General features: G+C 46.3%; 3 protein-coding genes across 5 annotated transcripts in view; 1 reads left to right on the forward strand and 2 right to left on the reverse strand.

The window, feature by feature from the left end:
- The window catches only part of MEI1 (meiotic double-stranded break formation protein 1), a 41639-nt gene extending 41055 nt beyond the window's left edge, over positions 1 to 584 (reverse strand). The window contains exon 1 of the mRNA XM_064154850.1: positions 468 to 584. Coding sequence (XP_064010920.1) covers positions 468 to 584 — 117 coding nt within the window. The remainder of the gene's footprint in view (positions 1 to 467) is intronic.
- A 33-nt stretch (positions 585 to 617) lies between these two features.
- On the forward strand, positions 618 to 4522 carry SNU13 (small nuclear ribonucleoprotein 13). The gene is made up of 3 exons (XM_064155139.1): positions 618 to 762; positions 1652 to 1772; positions 2855 to 4522. The coding sequence occupies exons 1-3, from the start codon at positions 760 to 762 to the stop codon at positions 3115 to 3117; spliced, it is 387 nt and encodes a 128-aa protein (XP_064011209.1). The 5' UTR covers positions 618 to 759; the 3' UTR covers positions 3118 to 4522.
- A 1304-nt stretch (positions 4523 to 5826) lies between these two features.
- On the reverse strand, positions 5827 to 23935 carry XRCC6 (X-ray repair cross complementing 6). 3 transcript variants are annotated; one of them, XM_064155138.1, is made up of 12 exons: positions 23758 to 23935; positions 23542 to 23651; positions 22348 to 22486; positions 20290 to 20544; positions 19347 to 19530; positions 16398 to 16584; positions 15064 to 15232; positions 13978 to 14139; positions 11433 to 11562; positions 9146 to 9246; positions 7071 to 7184; positions 5827 to 6311 (listed from the first exon to the last, which is right to left on the reverse strand). In XM_064155138.1, the coding sequence occupies exons 1-12, from the start codon at positions 23846 to 23848 to the stop codon at positions 6115 to 6117; spliced, it is 1839 nt and encodes a 612-aa protein (XP_064011208.1). In that variant the 5' UTR covers positions 23849 to 23935; the 3' UTR covers positions 5827 to 6114. The 3 variants fall into 3 exon arrangements, with proteins under 3 accessions (XP_064011208.1, XP_064011206.1, XP_064011207.1); XM_064155136.1 differs by lacking the exon at positions 13978 to 14139 and having other exon boundaries at positions 23758 to 23934; XM_064155137.1 differs by lacking the exon at positions 5827 to 6311 and having other exon boundaries at positions 7077 to 7184; positions 9133 to 9246; positions 23758 to 23934.
- Between the last annotated feature and the right edge of the window lie 183 nt (positions 23936 to 24118).

Raw genomic sequence — 24118 nt, forward strand, 5'->3', positions numbered from 1 at the left:
ACAGGTACCATAGAATCACAGAATGCATTCAGTTGGAAAGGAGCCTTGAAGGTCACCAGGTCTGAAGCCCCTGCAGTGAGCAGGGATATCTTTAACTAGAAAAGGTTGCTTAGGACCCCATCAGGTTTGACCTGGGCCCTCAACTGGGCTTCAACTACATCCCTCAGCAACCTGCTCCAGTATTTCACTACCTTCACTGTAAAGAACTTCCACCTAATGTCCAACCTCAATCTACCTGCTCTAGTTTCAAACCACTGCCCCTCTTCCTATCGCCATGCGCCCTTCTAAACAGTGCCCAGCTTTCTGCAGCTACTGGAAGGCCGCCACAAAGCCTCCCTTGCAGCCTGCTCTTCCCCAGGTCGAACAGTCCCATCTCTCCCCGCCTGTCTTCCTAGGAGAGGCTCTCAGCCCTCTCATCGTCTTCGCGGCCAACTACGCCCGGGACGCGAGGAGCAGCAGCTGCCCACCGAGGCGCTGCCGTCGCGCAGGGTCTCCACGGCGCAGGCGAGGCAGAGCGGCGGGCGGAGCGGCACCGCCCAGCGCCACCCGTGCCCGCCGCAGGGCTGCGCACAGGGCTCCGCCATCGCCCGGGCCGCCGCCGCCGCCGCTGCGCACTGCGCATGCGGGGGGCCGTGGGAAGCGGCGGAGGCTCCGCTGCGGGTCCCGCCCCGCGCTCACGCCGCCTCACTTCCGGCGCGGAGCCTCGCGCCTCCTTCCGCTCCGCGCACTCGGGCCCAGAGGAGCCACCGGGCCGCGACTATGGTGAGCGGGGCTGGGCGCCGGCCTCTGCTCGGGGAGCGCCGTGCTGGGGGGCCCGGAGCGAGGAGACGCTGCCTGCCCGGCGGCCGCGGTGCAGAGAACACGTGGAGGCCGGGCGGGGCTGCGGCCGGCTGTGGGTCTCCTGCTCGACACGCTGCCCCGCAGGGAGGATGCCCGGCGAGCTGGCCGTCCCGGGGGTGTCTAGCGGCGGGGGACACGGCTTGCCGGCCCGGCTTCGTGTGCCAGCCCCGCTGTGCCCCGTCCCGGGGCTGGAGCATGTGCTCGGCAGCCGGGCAGGGCTGTAGCCGCGTGTGCGGGCGGGCGGCGGAGCGGCGCAGCGTGGGGTCGCCGCTAGCCGTTGCCCGGTACCTCTTACCTTGGCTGCAGCGATAGGAGCTGGAGCCGTTCTGCCGGTACTGCTCCTTAACGCGACGTGTGGCTTGGTTGCTACTCCACTAGCTCGTTGATGTCAACCTTTAGAAGCTAGTTGTGATTTTTAGAGCTGAATCTGCCATGTGCTCCGCTCGGATCTCTTTGGAATCCACGCCTGAGCTCGGTAGCTCGCAGCTGGCAGAGGCCTTTCCTTGCGCGCTGAAACGCTGCTTTTTCTCCGGTATCCGTGGCGGCAAACGGCAGAGCGCTGCCCTGTAACCTCCCTGCTGCTGGTTTGCGGGGTATGGATTGGCTGTTGGAGCAGATACACTGCCTACTTTGAATAAGAGGAAAAGGCATTTCTCCTTTAAAACAACGCAGTGGGATTTCCAGTGTATGCGCGGAGCATCTGGGAATGGTGAGCTGACTCCAGTAGTCAGCATACCTTAGGCCTGTGTGGTGTCGTTGGGAACTAACCCCCCTTTGCTAGTGCTGTCATGCTATCTTTTCCTTTCTGTAGAGTGAGGCAGAGGTGAATCCCAAAGCTTACCCGCTGGCTGATGCACAGCTCACCAAAACGCTCCTGGATCTTGTGCAGCAGTCCTGCAACTATAAGCAGCTACGCAAGGGAGCCAATGAAGGTGAGACCCCCCCCCCATGTGTTGTGAAGTGTGCTAGAAGTCAGAGCAAGGAGTTTGTGAGAAGCTGTGGCTAGAGTTTCTTTTCTCTGTAGCAGTGGGTTGCTAACATTACATAATTCTGGGTATTTTGAGGGTCCCTCTCTGTCCTCCTCTGTCTAGCGTGCTGAAGCATTCGGATGTCATCTTTTTAACACTGGCACAGAGACCTGGTGGGTGCCCAGACTCTTCCTGGTGCATGTCCTGCGATCATGCATACTTAGCAGTGTGGCATTGGGATTACCAGATGCCTAGAGAGTTCAGAATTATAGAAAGATTTGAGTTTGAGGGCAGCCCTCTAGCTCAGCCTGCTCCTTCTGTCACAATTGGATCAGGTTGCTTGGGACTTTGCCTGGTCAAAAATCAGTCCCCAGGGAAAAAACTCCACAGCCTCTCAGGAGTCGTGGCTCATGACTGAATCTCCTTATTAAGGGGGCAGGGCAAGGGGAGTAAAATAAAATTCCAGTATGTCTCTAGAGTCTGGCTGAGGCAGCAGTTACAGTCTGTGCCTTGTTCTTTTCCCTGTGCACTCCCAAGGACTTTCTGGCTCCATCTTCTCTGCAGTCTCCTTAAAGTACACAATAGCAGCCATATCCCCCCCGCTCCCACTTTTCTTCTCCAGGCTAAACTCAACTGGCTCTGGCCAGCCTGATCTAGGATGGGGTGTCCCTGGCCATGGCAGGGGGGTTGGAACTAGATGATCCTTGTGGTCCCTTCCAACCCTGACTAATTCAATGATTCTGTAATTCTAACTTCCCTAGTATCCTCTCATCTGTGGTGTACCTCAGCTCCCTGCCCCTCAGCAGCCCTGAGGCTGGGCTTGCTTCCTTGAGAATCTCAGTTGTACTCGAGGCACAGCTCAATGCACTAGACAACATGGGGTAACCCTGCAAATAATTCCTCAGCCCTATAGCTGCTGCTTCTCTTTGGCCTGTCCTCATGCTACCACTGGATCTCCTTGCCAAATTCACCATCTCCTAAAGCTGTTTTTCTATGAGATGTGCTTTACAGAAGGACCTAGACTTACCTTCAGTTTTCTTTTATAGCCACAAAAACACTGAACCGAGGGATAGCAGAGTTCATTGTGATGGCAGCAGATGCAGAGCCCTTGGAGATCATCCTGCACCTGCCTCTTCTCTGCGAGGACAAGAACGTCCCTTACGTGTTTGTGCGCTCCAAGCAAGCTCTGGGCCGGGCATGTGGCGTCTCCCGGCCTGTCATCGCCTGCTCCATCACCATCAAGGAGGGTTCACAGCTAAAGCCTCAGATCCAGTCTGTCCAGCAAGCTATAGAAAGACTGTTGGTTTAAATGCTCACAAGTTTGTGTGTGGAATAGGAAGGTGGAGTCAGAAGTTATTGATGTCTAGCTTCAGTTGAAATTACCGTTTTGATACCTGTGTTTCATTTCAAAACACCACACTTTTGTTTAACCATGACTTAATTCTTACTGTTTCTGCCTCTCTTCTCTTTTCTATTGCTTTACTCCAACATGTTCATTGTCATTGTATTATTTCTTGAAAAGTGATTCTACAACTGTATTTCTTGTTTGATGTTTGAAAGAAAAAAAATCCCCCCCTCCCCTTATTTCCATGTCTGCCTGCTCAGGGCTTTTTTAACCCACCCAGGAGCTTCCTATGTGTTGCAGTATTTCTGCTAAGCTTCAGCCTCTAACAGGTGTGGGTAACTGTTCCTGAATAGTTGTCTACTTAAGGGCAAGGCTGTGTTTGCGTGCAGGCAGTTGGAGTTTCGAGTGATGGAGCAACCAAGAATCTTTAAGGCAAACAGCAGCTACTGTGTAGCAGCAGACAGAGCTAAGGTCAGTGCACATAGCACAACCTTTTTGCTTCTTGAAACCAGAGAGACTTCTGTAAGGGGTGCACAAGGAACATAAATCTTACAGCAGTGTACAAAGAGGAAACTTATCTCACTTAAATACTGACATTTTAAGAAAATAAAATTACTGATGAAGCCAAATAGAATTGTCACTCCCTTGGGGAAGCATTTGCAATTCACTGAAGTGTTGCCAGGTGTAAAGCCAAACTGCTTAGAGATTACCCAAAGGCTGTAGCAGTGCAGTAGAAGACATGAACCAAGACAACAGAAAGCAAGTAATTTTTCAGATGAATCAACCTGTGTCTCAAGAAGAGAATGCCAAATAATGTTGTGGAAGAGTGTGAAGTGCCACCAGTGTTCTGGCTTAGTGGTGGTTTTGTGGAGCTAGCCTTAGTTAAATGCATATTGTGTAATCCACTTTCTGCTCTGAGCAGAGGAGTAAATTTCTGTGTCGGACTGGGTTAGATCAAAACTCTCCTTGATTGCAGGATGCCAAACCAAAGGTAGCATGGGAGGACAAATAGGTTCAAGAGCAGAAGGGAAAAGGAAGTTCTGTAATGTTTCTCCAGAGGCATTAACTTCATACCTGTAGTACATGCAAAGTAGATGAAATCAGCTCACCAGAGACTGAAGAAAAATCATGTCTGTTTCTTATAAATGACTGGCAAGAGTAAAATCCTTGCTGATGTGAACACCATACAAAGATTTAAGTCCTGTCTGAGGTTTAGAAAGGCTGCTGTTCCCTTCCACTGATGCTGACTGTTCAACTGTGTTTAAAACCATGATGTTGCCAAGGAGTTGCCCTGCTGTACCATGCCAAGATGGTTGATGTAAAACAAAGTGCACAAAGAGCAGAAATAAAGGATTCTTGACAAGTAAAATGTCCTAATTTTCTGCTCTTTTAAGTGTTCCCTCACCATACCTTTTAAACTTAATGTGGTAGTGGAAAAAAACCAAACCAACAGTTAGAAGGAAGACCTAATAACCTAGAACAAAGATGCCACAATCATCCAAAGCCTGGATCATGCTATGCCTGAGGGCTAGCAAGCCAAGAGAGAAGTTAAAGGCATTTGGGGAATGAAAAGTCACTAAATTAAGGACAAGATAGTCTCACTATTTTACTGAGTTCAATTGTGTGTGTCAAGTCTCACTAAGACAAGCACTTAGAGTAACTTCTTTGCCAAAGGGCAAAATGATTGCTTAGATAAATCCTTATTAAAAGTAGCTACTATAAAGCAGGCTGACTGAAAGCACAACAGACTTCTATAGCTTCAGTACTGCAGAGTTCAGCAAGGGCGAGCTGCTCTTTGACAAGAAGCTGTGAAGGTGGAAGTGAGCAGTGTGCTGGCACAGCTATGGCACTCACAGTGCCACCAGAGTGATCACAACTGGACCCACTGTATGCCACACCAGCTCAGGCACAACCTTCCAAACTCAGGAATCCCTGAACACTAAAACACCATGCAGACCAAAATGTATTCCCATGTTTCCATCCTATAAAAAGTTAATTTAGCTAAACTATTTGTACTGCTTCCTGAAGCAAGGGGAATGACTTGGGTTTGGGCAACACAGGTAGGGTATGCACAGAGCAGAAGTTGAAAACAAAGCTCCAGATGCAGCCTCCCTAAGTACATTTTTTTAAATGGAAATACTGGAGGTAAGAAAGACTACTCACCACATTTTTCTCTTCAAAGCACATATTTGAGTACAGCAGCCTGCATAACAGTCTGCCTCATGCTGGCTAGCAAGGTGAAAAACCTCTGCACCACCTCAGTAATTTATCCTCATTAATTTAACTTGAGCTTTTCAGGGCACATGACTCTTTTCTTCCTTTTTTAAACCAGCATTTGTCATTACTATTTAAAAGTTTTAAACTTGCCTGTACAGCTTTGTGGAGTGCTGCCTTTTTTGCCCAAAAATTTGGCTGATGTTTCCCCATAATGATTTTCTTCTTTGTTATCTGCTGGTAATCTTTGTAACACAGATTGCTGAAAAGACCCCAAGTACTGATACTGATCAGCTGTTCTGCAGAGTAAGACACCACATTTACACCCTCTGCTAGCACACAGTCTTGACCTGCTGCTTGACTTCCTGTGGTGTCACTAACACAAATGGTTCTGCTTTCTTACACTGAAGTGAGTTCTGCTGTCTGTGATGCAAAGATGGCACAGCCAGTGCTGCAAAGTAACAAGTCCAAAATAACCTTTATTAAGAAACCAGGAAGGCACAACAGTGTTTGCTTGCAGTGGGTTACCTGAGTTAGCAGGGAATTTAATTCTACTTTTGGCTACCTCAAACAGAATCCAACTTTGCTGAGGTGTTTCTCAACTAAGAGCAAAAAGTATCTCCACTGCTAGATTCAGCAACATTTAGTTGCCCTCCTCTCCATAGCAAGACTAAACAGACACAGCATCTACATTAGAGAACCAAAATTTTAAGCAGGTAGAAGTCAAGCAGGGCTTTCTCATCCTGCTCAGTGATCATTAAAGTATTCAGTTAGAGCATCCATGAGCTCCTGCTTCTTCCCCCCACCTTTCAACCCATAAAGCCTGCATGCATCCTTCAGAACAGGTACAATGAGCTTGCCTAGAGTGCCATTCTGTGCATGACTCCGGAGCTCATCTTTTGAGATTTCTACTCTGGGCCTCTTCTCAGTCTGATCATTGGAAGCTGGAAGGACAAATTTTACATTACCACAGTTTTAAAGTTTCGTAGTAAAAAGATATCAACATTTCTTGCACATATCACAGCTAATGGCTGTTAACTCATGATATTTTAACAGCTACCTAGACACTCACAGACATAGTTCCACTATGCAGTAGATGTCACTCACTACGTGTAGTAAGACATGGAGTATTTCCTTGATAGGTGTGATCTCAAACTCAAGTGTGAAACTTTGTGTTCTGATCCAATGAAACACTCCCAAATGAATCTTTTAAGATAGCAGAATGCAATGATTGCATTGGAAGCTCAGCTAACAGATACTCCCACTTCATGCAGAGCTTCAGACTCCCATGTACTTCATCATTACTTAGCTATTTAGCCCTAACTACACTCATCTTGGACTTGCTAAACAGCCCATGCATAGAAGTTTGCTTCCTGACCAAACCAAAAGCATGAACTATTTTACTAAACTGTTGCAAAACTCAAAGTTATTAAAACAGAAAGTTTCTAAAACAAATAATATGTTGCAATCATTTACCTGCATTGCTTCTTATACTTCACTGTGCAGTTTCCTATTCTAACAATAGTCCAGTTGGATATCACAGTATCCTCTACGCCCTAAGAATCACCACTGGATATAAATCCACTTTGTTGTGGAGATGAGTGAAGAGAGTTGTTGCACAAGTGGCTTGTTTAAGCTACCAGACAGATACTTCCAAGCAGAGTACAGACACCATGTTGTATGTCTGCACCATCACTACTTACTTTGTTTTCGCTTTACAGCCTTCCCCTCAGGATTGTAGTCAGGGGGGTAAACCAGCTGCTTAAACTCCTCCACCAGGTTGCCCAGCCTATGGTTCATCTCTTCAACCTTTGGCACTGTCAAAAGACAATGATTTGCCCTCTCAAAACCAAAGCAATTTCTGGAAAGTCTAAATGAGGACATCACACCAGATAGGATTGTACTTCTGTAATAACTAGCTCACATGCATGAAAAATGCAAGAACCTGTGTTATGATACTCACAAAGGGAAGAGGGACAGAAGGGAAAGGGAAGAGGGACAGAAGGGAAAGGGAAGAGGGACAGAAGGGAAAGGGAAGAGGGACAGAAGGGAAAGGGAAGAGGGACAGAAGGGAAAGGGAAGAGGGACAGAAGGGAAAGGGAAGAGGGACAGAAGGGAAAGGGAAGAGGGACAGAAGGGAAAGGGAAGAGGGACAGAAGGGAAAGGGAAGAGGGACAGAAGGGAAAGGGAAGAGGGACAGAAGGGAAAGGGAAGAGGGACAGAAGGGAAAGGGAAGAGGGACAGAAGGGAAAGGGAAGAGGGACAGAAGGGAAAGGGAAGAGGGACAGAAGGGAAAGGGAAGAGGGACAGAAGGGAAAGGGAAGAGGGACAGAAGGGAAAGGGAAGAGGGACAGAAGGGAAAGGGAAGAGGGACAGAAGGGAAAGGGAAGAGGGACAGAAGGGAAAGGGAAGAGGGACAGAAGGGAAAGGGAAGAGGGACAGAAGGGAAAGGGAAGAGGGACAGAAGGGAAAGGGAAGAGGGACAGAAGGGAAAGGGAAGAGGGACAGAAGGGAAAGGGAAGAGGGACAGAAGGGAAAGGGAAGAGGGACAGAAGGGAAAGGGAAGAGGGACAGAAGGGAAAGGGAAGAGGGACAGAAGGGAAAGGGAAGAGGGACAGAAGGGAAAGGGAAGAGGGACAGAAGGGAAAGGGAAGAGGGACAGAAGGGAAAGGGAAGAGGGACAGAAGGGAAAGGGAAGAGGGACAGAAGGGAAAGGGGAAAAGGGACAGAAGGGAAAGGGGAAAAGGGACAGAAGGGAAAGGGGAAAAGGGACAGAAGGGAAAGGGGGAAAAGGACAGAAGGGAAAGGGGGAAAAGGACAGAAGGGAAAGGGGGAAAAGGACAGAAGGGAAAGGGGGAAAAGGACAGAAGGGAAAGGGGGAAAAGGACAGAAGGGAAAGGGGAAAAGGGACAGAAGGGAAAGGGGAAAAAGGACAAAGATTGGATGAAGCACTTAGTGCCATGGTCTAGTTGATTAGACAAGGCTGGGTGATAGGTTGGACTGGATGATCTTGGAGTTCTCTTTCAACCTGCTTGATTCTGTGAAAGGAGAAATTTACAGCTCTTGGTAAAATCAGGAGTTTGTACAATGTACATGTAATGGACTTGCACATATGCCTGAGCAGGAATTACACATGCAGAACAAAAATGACACAGTGGCTGTGATGTAGATCTCCTACCAGGCTGCACTGTTACCCAGGTCTAATCTCAGACATTTAAACCACAAAATGTTGTTGCCTAATGATGTAAGTGGTTTGAGCCAGAACAGCTTGTTTCTGAAATGTATTATTATGTGTTAGATATCGCTTCAGAAGAGGCAAATAGCTACTCTAACACTATTCCTGGAGCACAACATATATTTTAAAGAAGAAACTTGCCCTCCAGTAGCAGATTCCTGTCCTTTGGCAAGATATTCTTATAGAGATACCCTCGCAGCCACGAGGGGGCGCCATTGCCTCCTAGCAGAAAAAATGCTCATTACTAATTATTAATTAGACTCTTGAGAGGCATTTCAGAGAAAATATTTGTCAGCATAGACAAAAGGTGATTCAGTTTAAATTGTAGAGGGTAAAGTGATCATTTTCCCTTTATCTTAGAAGTGACAGCACTAGAGAATAAGGTTTCAATATTTCAGCATGGGCACATCCAGAATTCTACATTTGGAAACTGCATACACTGAAATAGTTTTAAAGGGACAGTTGTAGTAGCACATGTCTGACTCAGAACAAAGCCAAGAGTCCCCTGCCCCACCTCCCTTCGCACCCACCAATAATTCTCACTTGTAAGATCTTCAGCTTGTTCTGGTTCCATCATATCCAGCGCCAAAGCTTCCATATTCCTGAAGTGCTGCTGCAAAACTGGGTTCTCAAAGCTGTCAGTCCTGTCAAGAAGCCCCCAGAATGTCAATGCATGCTGCCAAGAAGGCAGACAGGACATGCAAGATCTACCACCAACTCATTCCACAGTAAAAGGCCCCTCTTTCCCACACAACAATGCATCTTAGTGGAAGACCTGCTTCTCCCCTCTTCAGTTTACCTGCTGAATCACTACCCTGTCATGCACCAGTTGCATTAGAAAGCTGTGTGAGACAAATGGAGACAGTGGCATTCTGCTGTTGTAACAGCTGTGCCACCTTCCACATACCTAGGGAAAGGATCTCCCATTAATCATGGAATCATTAAGGTTGGAAAAGAATGTTAAGATTATTGAGTCCAACTGTAACCCAACTACCACGACCATTAAACTATATCCTGAAGTGCAACATCTACAGCTCCTTGAACACCTCCAGGGTCAGTGACTCCATCACCTCCCTGGGCATCCTTTCCCAATGCTTCACCAATCTTCCAGTAATTTTTTTTTCCTAATATACAACATAAATCTCCTTTGGCACAGCTTAAACCCATTACCTCTCATCCTATCCCTAGTTACATGATAGAAGAGACCAAAACTAGTCTCATTACAACATCCTTTTAGGTAGTTGTGGAGAGCAATGAGGTCTGCCCTTAGCCTTCTCTTTTCCAGACTAAACCACCTCAGTTCCCTCAGGCACTCCTCATAGGACATGTCCTCCAAATCCCTCACCAGCCTTGCCACTCTTCTCTCGACACCCCCCAGGGCCTCAATGTCTTTCCTACACCACAGTGCCAAGAACAGAACACAGTGCTCAAGGTGTGACCTCACCAGGGCCAAGTACAGGAACACAATCACTTCCCTACTCCTGATGGACACACTGGTTTTGATACAGGACAGGATGTCTTCTCGGCCACCTGGGCACACTGCTGGCTCACATTCAGCCAGCCATTCACCAGCACTTCCAGATCCTTTTCCACCAGGCTGCTTTTCAGCCACTCTTCCCCAAGCCTGTAGCACTGCTTGGGGTTGTTGTCACCAAAGTGCAGGACCTATCATTTGGTTTTGTTAAACCTCACCCCACCTCCTGAAGTTTATCCTCCCTATAAAGAAAAAGGCCTAAACTAGTCTAATGTGCTCTCAGTCAAACGATTTGGGTCTGATCTGCAATAGATTGACAGAACCACAATGAAATGTGATAACTCTGCACAAATGACAGCAGCCCAGAGAACAAGAGCAAGTCTATAAAGAACTCTAGAACCTGCTACATAACACTTGTGGCACCTGGGTATTCAGAATGATTATTAAGAATAAAGTCTGAATAAACCTACTGCAAAGGGAAACAGTTTGCATCAAAATACATTAAAATCTCATCTTCTTGATACCACAGCTGAACAATGTGTGCAACAAAGCAAGGGGTGTGGTCAGCAGGTCAAGAGAGGTTCTCAGACTGGACGAGAGGAGGAAGTTCTTCACCATGAGAGTGGTGAGAGCCTGGAGTGGGTTGCCCAGGTAAGTGGCTGAGGCCTCATCCCTGGAGGTGTTTAAGGCCAGGCTGGATGAGGCTCTGGCCAGCCTGATCTAGGGTAGGGTGTCCCTGCCCATGTCAGGGAGGCTGGAACTAGATCACCCTCATAGTCCCTTCCAACCCTGACTGATTCTACGATTCCCCTCTACTCAGCCCTGGTGAGTCCACATCTTAAATATTGTGTCCAGTTCTGGGCCCCTCAGTTCAAGAAGAACAGGAAACTGTTTGAAAGAGTACAGTGCAGAGACACAAAGATAACCAAGGGAATGGAATATCTCCCTTAGAAAGGCTGAGGGAGCTGGGGCTCTTTGGCTTGGAGAAGAGGAGACTCAGAGGTGACCTCAATCAAGTTTATAAATATGCAAAAAGTGAGCCAGGCTTTGCTCAGTGATGTCCAATGATAGGATAAGTGACAAGGGGTGAAAGGAGGTTCCACATAAACATAAGGAAAAACATTTTCACTGTGAGGGTGACAAAACACTGGAACAGGCTGCCCAGGGAGGTTGTGGAGTCTCCTTCTCTGGCAACACTCAACACTTGGACACGATACTGTGTTATCTACTCTAGGTGATCCTGCCCTGGTAAGGAAGTTAGACTGAATGATCTTCTGAGATCTCTTCCAGCCCCTAATGCTCTGTGATCCTGTGAACAGCACTGTGCTTTCTTCCCTGCAGAGTGTCTCTATGTACCTGTATTTGAACCGGAGTTTCTGAATGATTTGCTTCATTTTGTCCACCTGCTCTTGGCTGGCTGGCAGCTTCTCGGTAAAGTCCACCTTCCGTTTGTCATCTGCGTAGGGCAAGAACACAACGTGGAAACCTGCACACAAGAGAGGAAGGAAGACAACAGTTACACAGCAACATCACCTCGAAATAGTAATAGATGGGAAAGATCAAGATGCTCTAGGTCTGAGGACTGGATGATCCTGGTGGTCCTTCCCAACCATAGCGATTCATAGTGATTAGATGTTGTGCTGAAGGATTCGGTATAGTCAAGGACTTGTCAGTGTGAAACTAATGATTGGTGTGATGGTTTGGGTGTTCCCTGCCCCCCCACACTTTAGAAATCACCCAGACTAGACTCAGCCAGCTCTGGGAATATAAACGAAGCTATTTATTTACAGCTAGCACAATATACAAGCAGATACTTACAATATATACAGTTATATACAGACATATACAAGGTAAAAGTAATACAGAAACACAGCTCCCCTCCCAGAAACCTGAGTCCCCAGGAGGGGCTCTCAACCACCCCTCACCTTCTTCCTGCTCCTCTCAACCTTACCCCAGTCCTAAAGAAGAATAGAGGTTCAGCCAAGAGGTTAAGAAGCAAAGGTTAAGTTAGGGAGTGAGATGTTGCTCAGCCAGCAGCCCGAGGCAGAGTGTGTGAAAAATGGTGAGAGTGTTATCTAATGTTTTCCTTTCCTCTTCAGCAAGACTCTGAGGGGAGTAGACACCACCACTGTTTTCCTTTCACAGCCTATAATCTACTTTTCCTCACCAAAACATTCTAGCTAGCTTCAAACCAGCACAATTGGCCTCAATGATCTTGAAGATCTTTCCCAATCTAAGAAATTCTGTGAATTCTGTGACCCCAAAGCTAGGGATTTTGTGACAAACAACAGCAAGCCATGGTATTTCCCAGTCCTTACATCACGACACTCAATCCCAATCTCAATGTCTATAACCAATATCACCAAAGGCTTTCTGAAAGAGATTCAGATTAAATGCACAGCTACAAGCTTGATACTTGTGACTTGCCTTTTAATGTTCACCTAGCCACCTCTTGTGGGATATGAGCACAAAAAATCCTTGTTTGAATATTAAATGCCTTTGTTTTTCCAAATTGCTTTCCTCTGTACACAAGTAGTGTTATTTTCCTGCTTTACATTCTCCCAGAAAATGATTTTTCAGTTAAAGAAATGAGAAAATGCTAAAGAGAAAGGGTCTGCTTTTACTCCCCCTTTGTTCCCCACTCAGCTGAAAAGGTATGAGGTTGAGGATATGAGATTATTTAATGCTTTAAAACATATCCAAGGATACAGTAAAATTCAGGGAAACACATTTTGTCTGGTCAGCAAACAGAATTGAAAAGCTATTAAAGATTTTAGGTTAGTTACTTGAATCCACTGAAAAAAAAAAGGTAGAAAGCAGGCAAAATACTGTAGCCATGTAATATCTGAGCAGGCAAAATACTGTAGCCATGTAATATCTGAGCAGGCAAAATACTGTAGCCATGTAATATCTGAGCAGGCACTGATGGAACATGGGTTTTAAAAACAGATTCAACACAAGCTGCTTACAAAGACAAAACTGAAGAAAGGGATGTTGGAAAGCACATTCCTCAGTTTTAAGGGAGGCAGCACTAGGAGTATTTCCACACAATAGGATCACAGAATCATTGAGGCTGGGAAAGACCTCTGAGATCAAGTCCAGCCTATGGCCTAACACCACAACATCCGTTAAACCATGCCACCAAGTGCCACGTCCAATCTTTCCTTAAAGATCTCCAGGGATGGTGACTCCACCACCTTCCAGGGCAGTCCATTCCAAAGCCTAACCACCCTCTCTGCGAGGAAGTGCTTCCTAATATCCAACCTAAACCTCCCCTGGCGCAGCTTCAGACTATGCCCCTCTTGTCCTGTCACAAGTTGCCTGGGAGAAGAGCCTGACTACAGCTTTCTTTCAGGTAGTTGTAGAGTCATAAGGTCCCCTCTAAGTTTCCTCTTCTCCAGGCTGATCCTCTCCCCCAGCTCTCTCAGCCTCTCCTCATGACTTTCCCTTCTCCCTCCCCTCCCCAGTCTTGTTGCTCTGCTCTGGACTCACTCCAGCACCTCAATATCCTTCCTGAAGCAAGAGGCCCAGACCTGCACACATTGCTCGAGGTGAGGCCTCACCAGTGCTGAGCACAGGGCAGAATGACAGCTCTAGTCCTGCTGGCCACACTATTCCTGACACAGGCCAGAATGCCTTTGGCCTTCAGTGCCACCTGGGCACACTGCTGGCTCATGTTCAGCTGTCAACTAGCACTCCCAGGACACAGGCCAGAATGCCATTGGCCTTCAGTGCCACCTGGGCACACTGCTGGCTCACGTTCAGCTGTCAACTAGCACTCCCAGGTCCCTCTCAGCCAGGTTGCTCCCCAGCCACTCACCCCCCAGCCTGTACCACTGCAATATCCATGCTTTTATGTTGACTGCTTCCAATTAGGGAAAAGCAGCATCTCTTCCCGTACCTGGAGGGGCTACCTGCACTTTCTGCTCATCCACATCTTCCTCCTGGGGAACCAGGGCCACAAAGCGAGGGGGAGTGTTGCGGCGGGTGATGTACCTGCACAGTGCCATCACCTCCCTCTCCAAGCATTTCATCAGTAAGGCATTAAACAGCGTTGTACTCCCTGCAAAGGAAAGACTGCCTTGGTCAGATGCACAACTTTGCTCTTTTCCTCAGGAATGTAACCCTAGGTAAAAGGGCATAAAACCTCTGACTTCTCTGAAATGCCTGCAACACTGCAGAAGTGAAAAAAGCAACTTTGGGGAGGGAAAACCCTTGAAAGTAACAATGTTAGTGCTGCTCCTGATCACAACACTAAGTGTTCTAATGAAAGAAACTAAGCCATTAGCATCTGAGCCATAAAATACGGGTAAAAAATTGTAAACATGTTTCTGCAAAGCCTCTTTCTGGACTGGTGGGACATCATAGTGGCAGCACATCACAGAACCTTTTGCAGGAATAACACACTAAGAATTCTGACTGCAGTATTCTTCTCTCGAGACACACATTTGCTTTGTATTTTATCAGATACAGTGGTCAGGAAAAGACTGACAGCTAAGTAAGGTGTTTGATTCATGAAGCTGATAAGCTGGACAAGCAAGTGTAAAGTCTCTAGTCAGACACAGCAAAGCAGCTGGTCATAACTCAGCCCTCTTTATTCACTGCTAGATTGAGGAGCTGGATTTTTTCTTTCCTATTGCAGCCTGGGATGGATTAATATTGTATTTCTGGATAAGCAGACTTACATAAACAGATAAGAAGGAGAGAAAAAGCTAAGCTTCCTCACCTTCCCTCTTTGCAAGCCTATACAGTGCTATTAACTCAACCACACTTTCCAAGCATTATGTTTCCACTCCTATCTGACAGGGACTTAAAACATAACTGCAGCCAAGACGGTTAGCAACAGTTAATTCTACACTTTTCAATATCATTAAGTTTTAAAGTTAGACAAAGACTTTACACTCAATGATCCCTACTTACACACACTATAAATCAGCTGGTTACCCAGATGTAAAATGGGGAATCTTCTATTGCTATCTTTACTTACCACTTACTAGGGATTCCTCAGGATAGATGAACTGCGAAGGCTTGATATGGTGGTGTGGTTTAAGCATTGAGAGGGGTTTGAAGCCAATCAGAAACAAGCCTGGAGGATCAAACTGTTTAATTTCTTCTGTCTCCTCTTTCTCCAGCACAATCTGGCGGTTTCCATAAGTCTAAACCAGGGAAGAGCAAGACAGTAGTGCTGCTAGCATAAAAATACTGTGGGGGCAAGAGTGGTGGGGAGGAAGAGGACTCAATTGATGTCTTTCACTACTGAAAAGAGGGTTACAAGCAAGATAGAGCAAGCCCTCATCATTAGTGCACACTGAAATGGCAAGTCACAATCTGCAGCCACTATCCCAAAGGATAATCCATCAGGACACTAGCAAAATGCACTTTCCTAAGACAATAGTTGAGCCCTGGCACAGAGAAGCTGCCACATCTCATCCTTGGAGCTCTTCAGAGCTGTTACAAGCAAACTGTGAGCAACCAGATCAAGCTTTGAGACATTTGCTTTGGGTTGGGTTGGATTAAACACTCTCAGAGGTCTTGTCTGATTCTAAACTTGTTTCAGCAGATGCACATCAGCTACCTAGCCCTGGCAGAAACAGTGACTGAGAAACAACAACTTTTGACACAACAACAAGTCTTCATTTTTGTGATGTACAAATGTAGTCCAGCTGCTGAAGCTATATACCAAGACTTAATGCTTAACTTACTGTTCATCTCCTCTATTTACTTTCTTTGCAGGACAAATAAACTTGGTATTTAATCTTATGACAACAATTTTAGGAGCCTCTGGCATGGAACAGAGTGCATTTGTGACAGTACCTAGCAACTGCATGTCCTGCTTTGAAACAAGGCAGAACATCAGCCAAACTATCCAGCAGGAAAGCAAAGCAAAGAATAAAGTAATAAAATTCAAAGGCTTGTTGTTTCTTTTTCTAAAGAGCTCCAACCTGCCCCCATTCAGTGATGCACATTTGTATGTTTAATAAAATGGCCAGTATCTGTCCAAAACACCTGCAAAGATTGCACAAGGCCATGTAAGGTCAGGCTGTGGCAACCTAGTTCTGCCTTACAGAAAGAAATTGCTTGTGCTCCTGAGGGCACTTCTACCAGCAGCTCTGCTTTCTCTTGACAGCCATGGCATAGAAACAGCCCACTTTCACTCTGTGTAGCTCACAAAGTGACCAGGCTGTCTCCAGGGGCATATGGATGTAAATATTTCTGCATCTGATTTTGACAGTGAAATATAAACAAAAGCAACAAGAGAACCAACATCTCACACAGGTATCACAGAGACAGGAAATGGCAGGAACATTATCAATACCTCACCTGAGCCCTTTTGGTGTCACTAGGCAGGAGCAAGCTGCCTGTTTTGGCATTAAAGGTCCTTGTTTTTGTTTTAACTGGTTCATTAGTTTCCCGATAAAGCTTCACTGGATATGGTTTATAAGCTTTTTGAATGAGGTTGTAAACACCGACAGAAAGTGACAGATCTTTGTTCAGGTACAGATTTAACCTGTGGTAAAAAGGCAGATAGACTTGAGACTTCTAAAAAACAAACCACCACCACACTCACTTTTGCAGAGGAAAGTCACACACACACACAGAGAACCACACACAGAAGGTTAGAGGTTGGAAGGGACCTCAAAAGATCATCCAGTCCAAGCGCTGCCTCTCTGGGTAGCCTGTTTCTGTGTTCTGTCACCTTCACAGGGAAAAAGTTGTCCTTTATGTTCACATGGAACCTCCTGTGCTCCAGCTTGCACCCGTTGCTCCTTGTTCTATCACTGGACAAATGCAAACTGCTTTGTTCTACTGAGAAGCTAGGCATGTACATATGGTCAGCTACAGCAGCTTGGCTCAGGCTGTCACACAACAGCAGTAGCTCAGTTGCATGCGGTTCTGCAGCCCCCATTACAAGAAGGATGTGGACGTGCTGGAGCATGTCCAGAGAAGGGCCACAAGGATGATCAGAGGGCTGGAGAGACTGAAAGAGTTGGGGCTGTTCAATCCGGAGAAGAAGCTCTGAGGTGACCTTATTGTAGCCTTTCAGTATCTGAAAAGGGCCTACAAAAAAGCTGGGGAGGGACTTTTTAGGCTATCAGGTAGTGGCAGGACTAGGGGGAATAGAGCAAAGCTGGAGATGGGTAGGTTCAAACTGGACGCGAGGAGGAAGTTCTTCACTATGAGAGTGGTGAGAGCCTGGAATGGGTTGCCCAGGGAGAGGTGGTTGTGGCCCCATCCCTGGAGGTGTTTAAGGCCAGGCTGGATGAGGCTGTGGCCAACCTGATCTAGGGTAGGGTGCCCCTGGCCGTGGCAGGGGAGTTGGAACTGGATTATCCTTGTGGTCCCTTCCAACCCTGTCTGATTCTATGATTCTAACTGTGTTCTCATTTACCAACCTGCATTTGTTTGGCATCCAGACATGCTTTGGCCTTTCTAGTGTTGGCAAATGGTATCTCTTTTTTCCCCAGATCTATCTACTACAACTTCATGAAAAAAACCCAAGTCTAATAAATCATTACCACAGTATAATTGGCATTACAAAAGTGAACAAAGTCACGATGGGAAAACTGAGCAGTTGAGAAATAAGCATTCTGCTCAAAAGTTTTGTTTCATGTTAGGTATTTTTGCTGAGTAACTGGAGTAGGCTGCACAAGCTACTTCAAAACATTTACCTGCTGTCTTCTGTGCCCAACTAAAACAAAACCTAGAGGAAATAATAAAAGAAAATGCACATTTTATGGAGTGCTACATTAAACTTGGATGGGCATTTACTAAGCTGGATTGCTTCTGAGACATGCAGTAGCAGATTGGCTACAGCACAGGTGTTTGTCTCCTGCGGCTCACAGTAAACAAAGTCATCTCTTCTTATTTTCTCTGACCTTCTCTTACTCTTCACCCTACAAATCACAACTATCTCTGGAAACATACTAATACTTGTATAAAAACATTCTTGCAATGCTGTCACTTCTAAACACAAATAATTTATTTCTTTCACCTTTTTTTCCTCTCTGGTGCTATGCTCAAGCAGAGAACAGGACAACTTCACATTTGGGCATCTTATTTGTGCTTAATGCATTGTGACCTCTGAATTCACATAGCTGTTCAGGCTGAAGGCAAAATTCCCCAGAAGAATCACAGAATGTTAAGGGTTGGAAGGGACCTTCAGAGATCATCCAGTCCAGCACCCCTGCCAAAGCAGGATCACTTAAGGCAGGCCTTACAGGAACACATCCAGGCAGGTTTTGAAAGTCTACAGAGTGGGAGGCTTCACAAACTCTGGGCCACCTATTCCATTGCTCCATCACCTTCACCAATTAATAACATGATTTAAGAAAACAGATTATCAGAAATTAGAGGCGAAAAAAAATCAGAAGGTTTAAAATTGGAGATAATCTTCAAGTTGTGAGAGGAGAGCAGTGACACTTCCTCTCCTCTAAGAGGTGTCACTGGTGCAGGATTCTTCCTCCTCAATGATTAGAAAACTCAACAAACATTCCCAGAAGAGGAAAATAAAGCTGGGAGCAGAAGCACAAATGCCAGGGATAACAGTTGAGGTTGGGATTTTCCTTTTTAGTATATATGGAAAAAAAAAATCACTAGAGTGTAAAGTTCATTCCCTCACTGTGCTTCCACACCATTCTGCCACAAACTCACTCATTAAAAAACCCAACTGATACAGAGTATGTGGTTCCAAAGATACTGTCTCCTTTGTCAAGATCCCTTTAATCTCTTTGTATCTCTAATCTTTCAGTGGGCAATCAGAAATAGCAAAGCTATCTGAATTCACACCTGTGTGTGTGGATTCAGTTATCTGAATTGCTCAGACTGGCCACAACTAACGATTTAATAACAGCCCAAAATACCTGCCAGTAACGATGAGCTGAATTGTTTCTAAGGTAGCATTAGTAAGAAAAGCCTCATTGCAATCAGATCTCACTAGAAACTGACCACTTTACAGGTTGCACTTTGGTTTTTTAAAGTATTTTACTTGTCAATAATGTAATTTTTGAGGAAAATTATCCTTTCTGGCTAAGATAAATCCAGGAGATATCAGACAGAGAGAAAAAGCAGCCCTAGTTTCATTCTCCGCTCTTATCATCCAGCGAGAACAAATATAATTGAAGCTACAAAAGAAATTCAAATCTTATCCTAAGGGATTAAATTTAAGCACTGATGGCTTTACAAACCAAACATTCCAGAAGAGGGAGGTGGGATGCAGTCTAAAAGCAACAGCAGGTACCTCCACGAAATGAAATGTAACCAAGCACAAACCTGACCATAGCGCGTTTTTTTGTCTGCTTTGCTCGTACTTTCTTCATGAGATGTTCCAGTTTCTCTGACTCCTTAGGCTGGATCCCAAGGTCCTCATCCTCTGCTAAGTTTATTATATCCCTGTAGAACAAAGAGATATCAAACCCTCCAGGCTTCTTCAAATGCATCAAGTCCAAGATGATACCTAGAAACAAAGTAAGAGATAGGAGAAGGCTCACAGAAACTGCTTTAGTATCTGTGTGTTTCTCAGCACTCTGAGATTTCTCTAAGTAAGGGACTTAAGCAAGAATAAGCTCCAAGTTGTCATCTGCACCAGGTGTGAAAGCTCCTAAGGCAAGAAGCAACACACCATAGAAAATGTTTTCTCCCTAATAACCTGGACAACATTGCTTATGAAATAGCTCTGACAAGCTCCTATAAAACATAACCTTACTTTGGGCATAGAGGGAAATAATGAGTTCAGAAATTCCCCCTTCCCATGTGTAAGGACTAATGAATTAAGCCTCACAGTTTCTAGATACCTGGTGAACTCCAAAAACATTTGTTATCTGAGCTATGTCGTTGAACTCATGAAGCATTTGCTCTGTAGCCTCTGAGCTCAGGTTGCTGTCCTCCAGCTAATTCAAAATAGAGACATTAATATTCCTTATAACTCAACTTAGTGTTAATTTTCCCTTCCTGGGAAAAGATTGGAATAATGAAATAAAGTAGAGTTTGTTTTCAACATCCATCTCAAGTCCTGATTTATAAGTCTTAGTTGCTGAATACCAGATTCTCTAATTCAGATTAGGTATCAGATTTCTAATTTAGAAAGCCTCAGAAGGATTCCCCAGGTCAGACAGTCTTACACTCTTTCTCCATCACGAGCATGCAATGCAGTTAACATTTGCTGCAAGGATACACCACTTTTACTATACTTGAAATTAAAAACAGAAATAATCACCTGTATCTCTCAGATCACCAGCTCTGGTCCTGGCCAGCTTGGCTTTAGCACTGTCACTGGCATGAGGGTCATCCTCATTGGTGAAGAGCATGATCCTTTTGTGGCTCAGTCTGACTCGGACATCACTGAAGAGATTAGAGCAGGCCCAAAGTGCTTCACCCAGTGAGTAATCAGCATTGTGGCCAAAGGTCTTATGGAAGAGTGCTTGTCCTTCATCTCCCCTGTACTGGTCCAGCTCCAGAATACGCTTTGCACCTGAGGGGGACAACAAACAAACCCTTCCAAATATGCACCAAGGGGCCCTTGCAGCTGACATCTGAGTAACATCCCCTAACACCTCTGTGGCAGTTCCCTTCTAACACCTGGCTGAGAAAATTGCTCAGCACAGCCTAACATTTGCAACAATGCAAGCTAGATATCACCTGAAAGCATCTGCTCAGGCCAAGAGGACACAAAATGCCTTAGCACCAATGCAGAGCTCTTCTTGCTGAGAGAGGGAAACAAGCAGTATCAAAGTATTGCAAACCCTCTACACTGAAAGGACAAGTGCTGAGCAGGAAAGGCAGCCATTGCACCTGCTGCAGAGGCACAGCAGACAGCTGTGTCACCAGAGAAAGGACAGAAGCATGAAATATGTCCTGCATCCCCACAACACATAGGAGAAATGGATAATTCCTCCCACTCCTAGGCCCCTTATGTCAGATAGAACCAACCTAGAAGTCAGATGCAGCCCACAAGTCATCGAGGGGAGCACAGTAATGCTCAGGGCAGCTACCAATAGCCTTTTTAAAGCTCTGCAGGTTACTCCAGCCCAACTACAACTCCTTTTCCCACCTATCTAACAGCAGATTCCACTTAACTCTACAAAGAGAGACATTATTTCATTCATCAGCTACTGCACTCTGCAAAGCTTCTTCCTTTGTCCTTCACTCAAATTCTATAGCATTTTCAAAATCTCATTTGAAAATGCCTTTCCCTCCATTTACTGTTCTATTTTCATTTTCCTCAGCTGCCATTTCATTAATAGCATAGGTGTGCATAATTACAGACTACATAGTAACTAACTGCTTTCTGCACAGCATTCTGCTGTACAGGGGCAGCAAATATGCAATTCTCTTCCTTTTCAGCAGTACTCACTTCTCACCTGCACTGTCTTTGTCAGCATGGGAAAGCTACTGCCTCTAACACAGGGAGAAATGCAAGCAGAGAAGGGGGGCAAAACTGGAACAAGAAGCCTAAGGTGCTTGCTGCCAGGAGAGGGACAACCTAAGCCAGTCTTGTCAGGTCCTCATCATAACTAATCCTGAAACTAGGACAAGGCAGAGTTCTTTCAGAAGACCCCCATGTGTTATTAAACTTGCACCTCCTAGGTAAAAAAAAATAAGCCAAACTTCTTCAGAGACACAGGCTGCCATTAGAAGCTAACAGACAAAATCCTCCCACAAGACTCTCTGCTGTCAGGGAATTTGTCACCACTAGCATGCATTTTTCTCACCCTTCCTACTACCTTTTCCAGTTCAGCAACTGGGATTCATTACCAAGCAGATGCTAAGTAAGAAATCCTAAGAAAATGAAAGAGCTAAACCCAATAAAATGCAAAACAGGTTAACATATATTGGACAATCTGTTCTAGCTGATTCTGCTTGAGAGGGAGGGTGATGACCTCCAGAAATCCCACCCAAACTCAGGCACTCTGTGATGTGGAACCTGTATGTGTACATGCATTTTTCTGAAGTGCAGGAGACACATGATGAGCTTTCAAGAATCCCTCTGAGGTCCTCTTAAGTTTAGCAGACAATAAGGGAACCACCACATTGAAACAGGAGGCATAGGAAAGGGATTTGAACCAACTACAACAGAAAAGACTACATGTCAAGTTTTTAAGCTTTCAATAAACTTCTAATGCTACTCCCACCATCACCAATACATCTCAGTAACAGGAATTTTAGTTTATCTGATAGATCTCTGTTTTCAGAGATCAGTTAGTGATAATGTTGCTACAAAGATCTCCTTACTCCAGTTTTCTATATAACCTTCAGATCATTTCACTGCCTTTACCCGGGTTGTCCAGGTCCTGGAGAACATAGACGTGCTTGAAATCTGCTGAGTTGTTGCTGTTTTCTGTACCATAGAGCACAACACTTAACAGGTCTCTGTCACTACTAATAATTTTGCTGGTATACACATTCCGGATGCACTGGAAAAGAAAGCACACACATCAAAATGGGAAGCAAACCAGCTGCAAAAGGTTTGTGTTTGGCAATGAGCAGCTAATGCACATTGATTAGCAAACAGTAGAAGCACAGAATCAACCAGGTGGGAAGAGACCTCCAAGATCATCCAGTCCAACCTAGCACCCAGCCCTATCTAGTGCCAACTAGACCATGGCACTAAGAGCCTCATCCAGGCTTTGCTTGAACACCTCCAGGGATGGTGACTCCACCACCTCCCTGGGCAGCCCATTCCAATGCCAATCACTCTCTCTGTGAGGAACTTCCTCCTAACATCCAGCCTATACTGCCCCTGGCACAACCTGAGACTGTGTCCCCTTGTTCTATTGCTGGTTGCCTGGCAGAAGAGACCAATCCCCACCTGGCTGCAACCTCCCTTCAGGTAGTTGTAGACAGCAAGGAGGTCACCCCTGAGCCTCCTCTTCTCCAGGCTGCACACCCCCAGCTCCCTCAGCCTCTCCTCATAGGGTTTGTGTTCCAGGACCCTCACCAGCCTTGTTGCTCTTCTCTGGACACATTCCAGCACCTCAACATCTCTCTTGAATTGAGGGGCCCAGAACTGGACACAGTACTCAGGGTGTGGCCTGACCAGTGCTGAGTACAGGGGAAGAACAACAGCAGAAGAGTAACATTCTTTAAGCTGCACTTCACCTGAATAAAGAAATTTGGGTCTTTTTTTCTCAAGATTTACTTTTGTTTTCTCCAGTATACAGCCTTAGGTATTTTTCATTAGCATTCCTTTGTAATGAGCAGGGCCAAGGGATTAAACCTTTCTTCTATCACCCTGAATTGGTTGTTTTGGTGGCTCGTTCTCTAAAGGTTTCCCTCACCCAGCTCTGGACACGGCCCATCAGGCATCTCCCCAGGGCCACAGCCATTCACCATTCCGAGCTGCTCCCGTTTCACAGCGACCTTATAGCAGCCGAGCAGACAGAGCCAGCCCAGCGTCCGCAGCCGCGGAGGTGCCGCAGTGAACCCCTCCGTTAGCGCAGCACTCCCGTGGATCCCTAAGCAGCCGTACCTGGATGGTCATCTCAAAGGGCGTCACTCCCTCCTCATCCTTTTCAAACATGGCCTTGGAGGCATCCACTAAGAAAATGAGGCTGTCCCGACCGGAGAACCTGTAGTCTCCTACGGAATTGGGCAAAACAGTTTTAGCAGCGGTCTCCTCCGCCCGCCGACCCTCGAGGGCAGCCAGCCCCAGGCTGCAATCCGTGTGGGAGTGGTAGGCCCTTACCGACCGCCTCAGTTCCCTCCTCCTGCTGCTGTTCGTCCCCGTCATCCTCCTCCGGCGCCTCGCTCCGGTAGTAGGACACCCACTCCGACATGGCTGCTGGCGTCCCGCTACCGGCGCCGGAGCCGCGGTCGGAAGAGCAGCTGGCGCCCACACCGGCCCGGCAGGCCAGCCCCGCCCGCTGCCCACGCCCCTCAGCATCCAGCCAACCGCAGAGGCCACTCCGCGGGGGTCCCACCTCCCATGGGAACTTGGACCAATAGTGAGGCAGAAAGGAAGCCCTTGCCACCGCCCCTTTGCGCGGATTGGCTGTGGAGACGAAAAGAAGGCGGGAGCTCCGCCCGCCCGCAGCGTGGCTGCGGCT

This window comes from Pogoniulus pusillus, chromosome 15, assembly GCF_015220805.1.
Source record: "Pogoniulus pusillus isolate bPogPus1 chromosome 15, bPogPus1.pri, whole genome shotgun sequence".
NCBI lineage: Eukaryota > Metazoa > Chordata > Aves > Piciformes > Lybiidae > Pogoniulus > Pogoniulus pusillus.

Bases quoted from the DNA above. Each gene is read 5' to 3' on its own strand.
- SNU13 (XM_064155139.1), top strand. The intron at 1,773-2,854 runs GTGAGACCCCCC...TTTCTTTTATAG, and splicing joins ACGCAAGGGAGCCAATGAAG to CCACAAAAACACTGAACCGA.
- XRCC6 (XM_064155138.1), bottom strand. From the start codon at position 23,848: ATGTCGGAGTGGGTGTCCTACTACCGGAGCGAGGCGCCGGAGGAGGAT. The intron at 19,531-20,289 runs GTGATTATTTCT...CTTTGTTTCTAG, and splicing joins TGGTGATCTGAGAGATACAG to GTATCATCTTGGACTTGATG. The intron at 16,585-19,346 runs GTTTGTGCTTGG...TTTTTACCACAG, and splicing joins AAAAAACGCGCTATGGTCAG to GTTAAATCTGTACCTGAACA.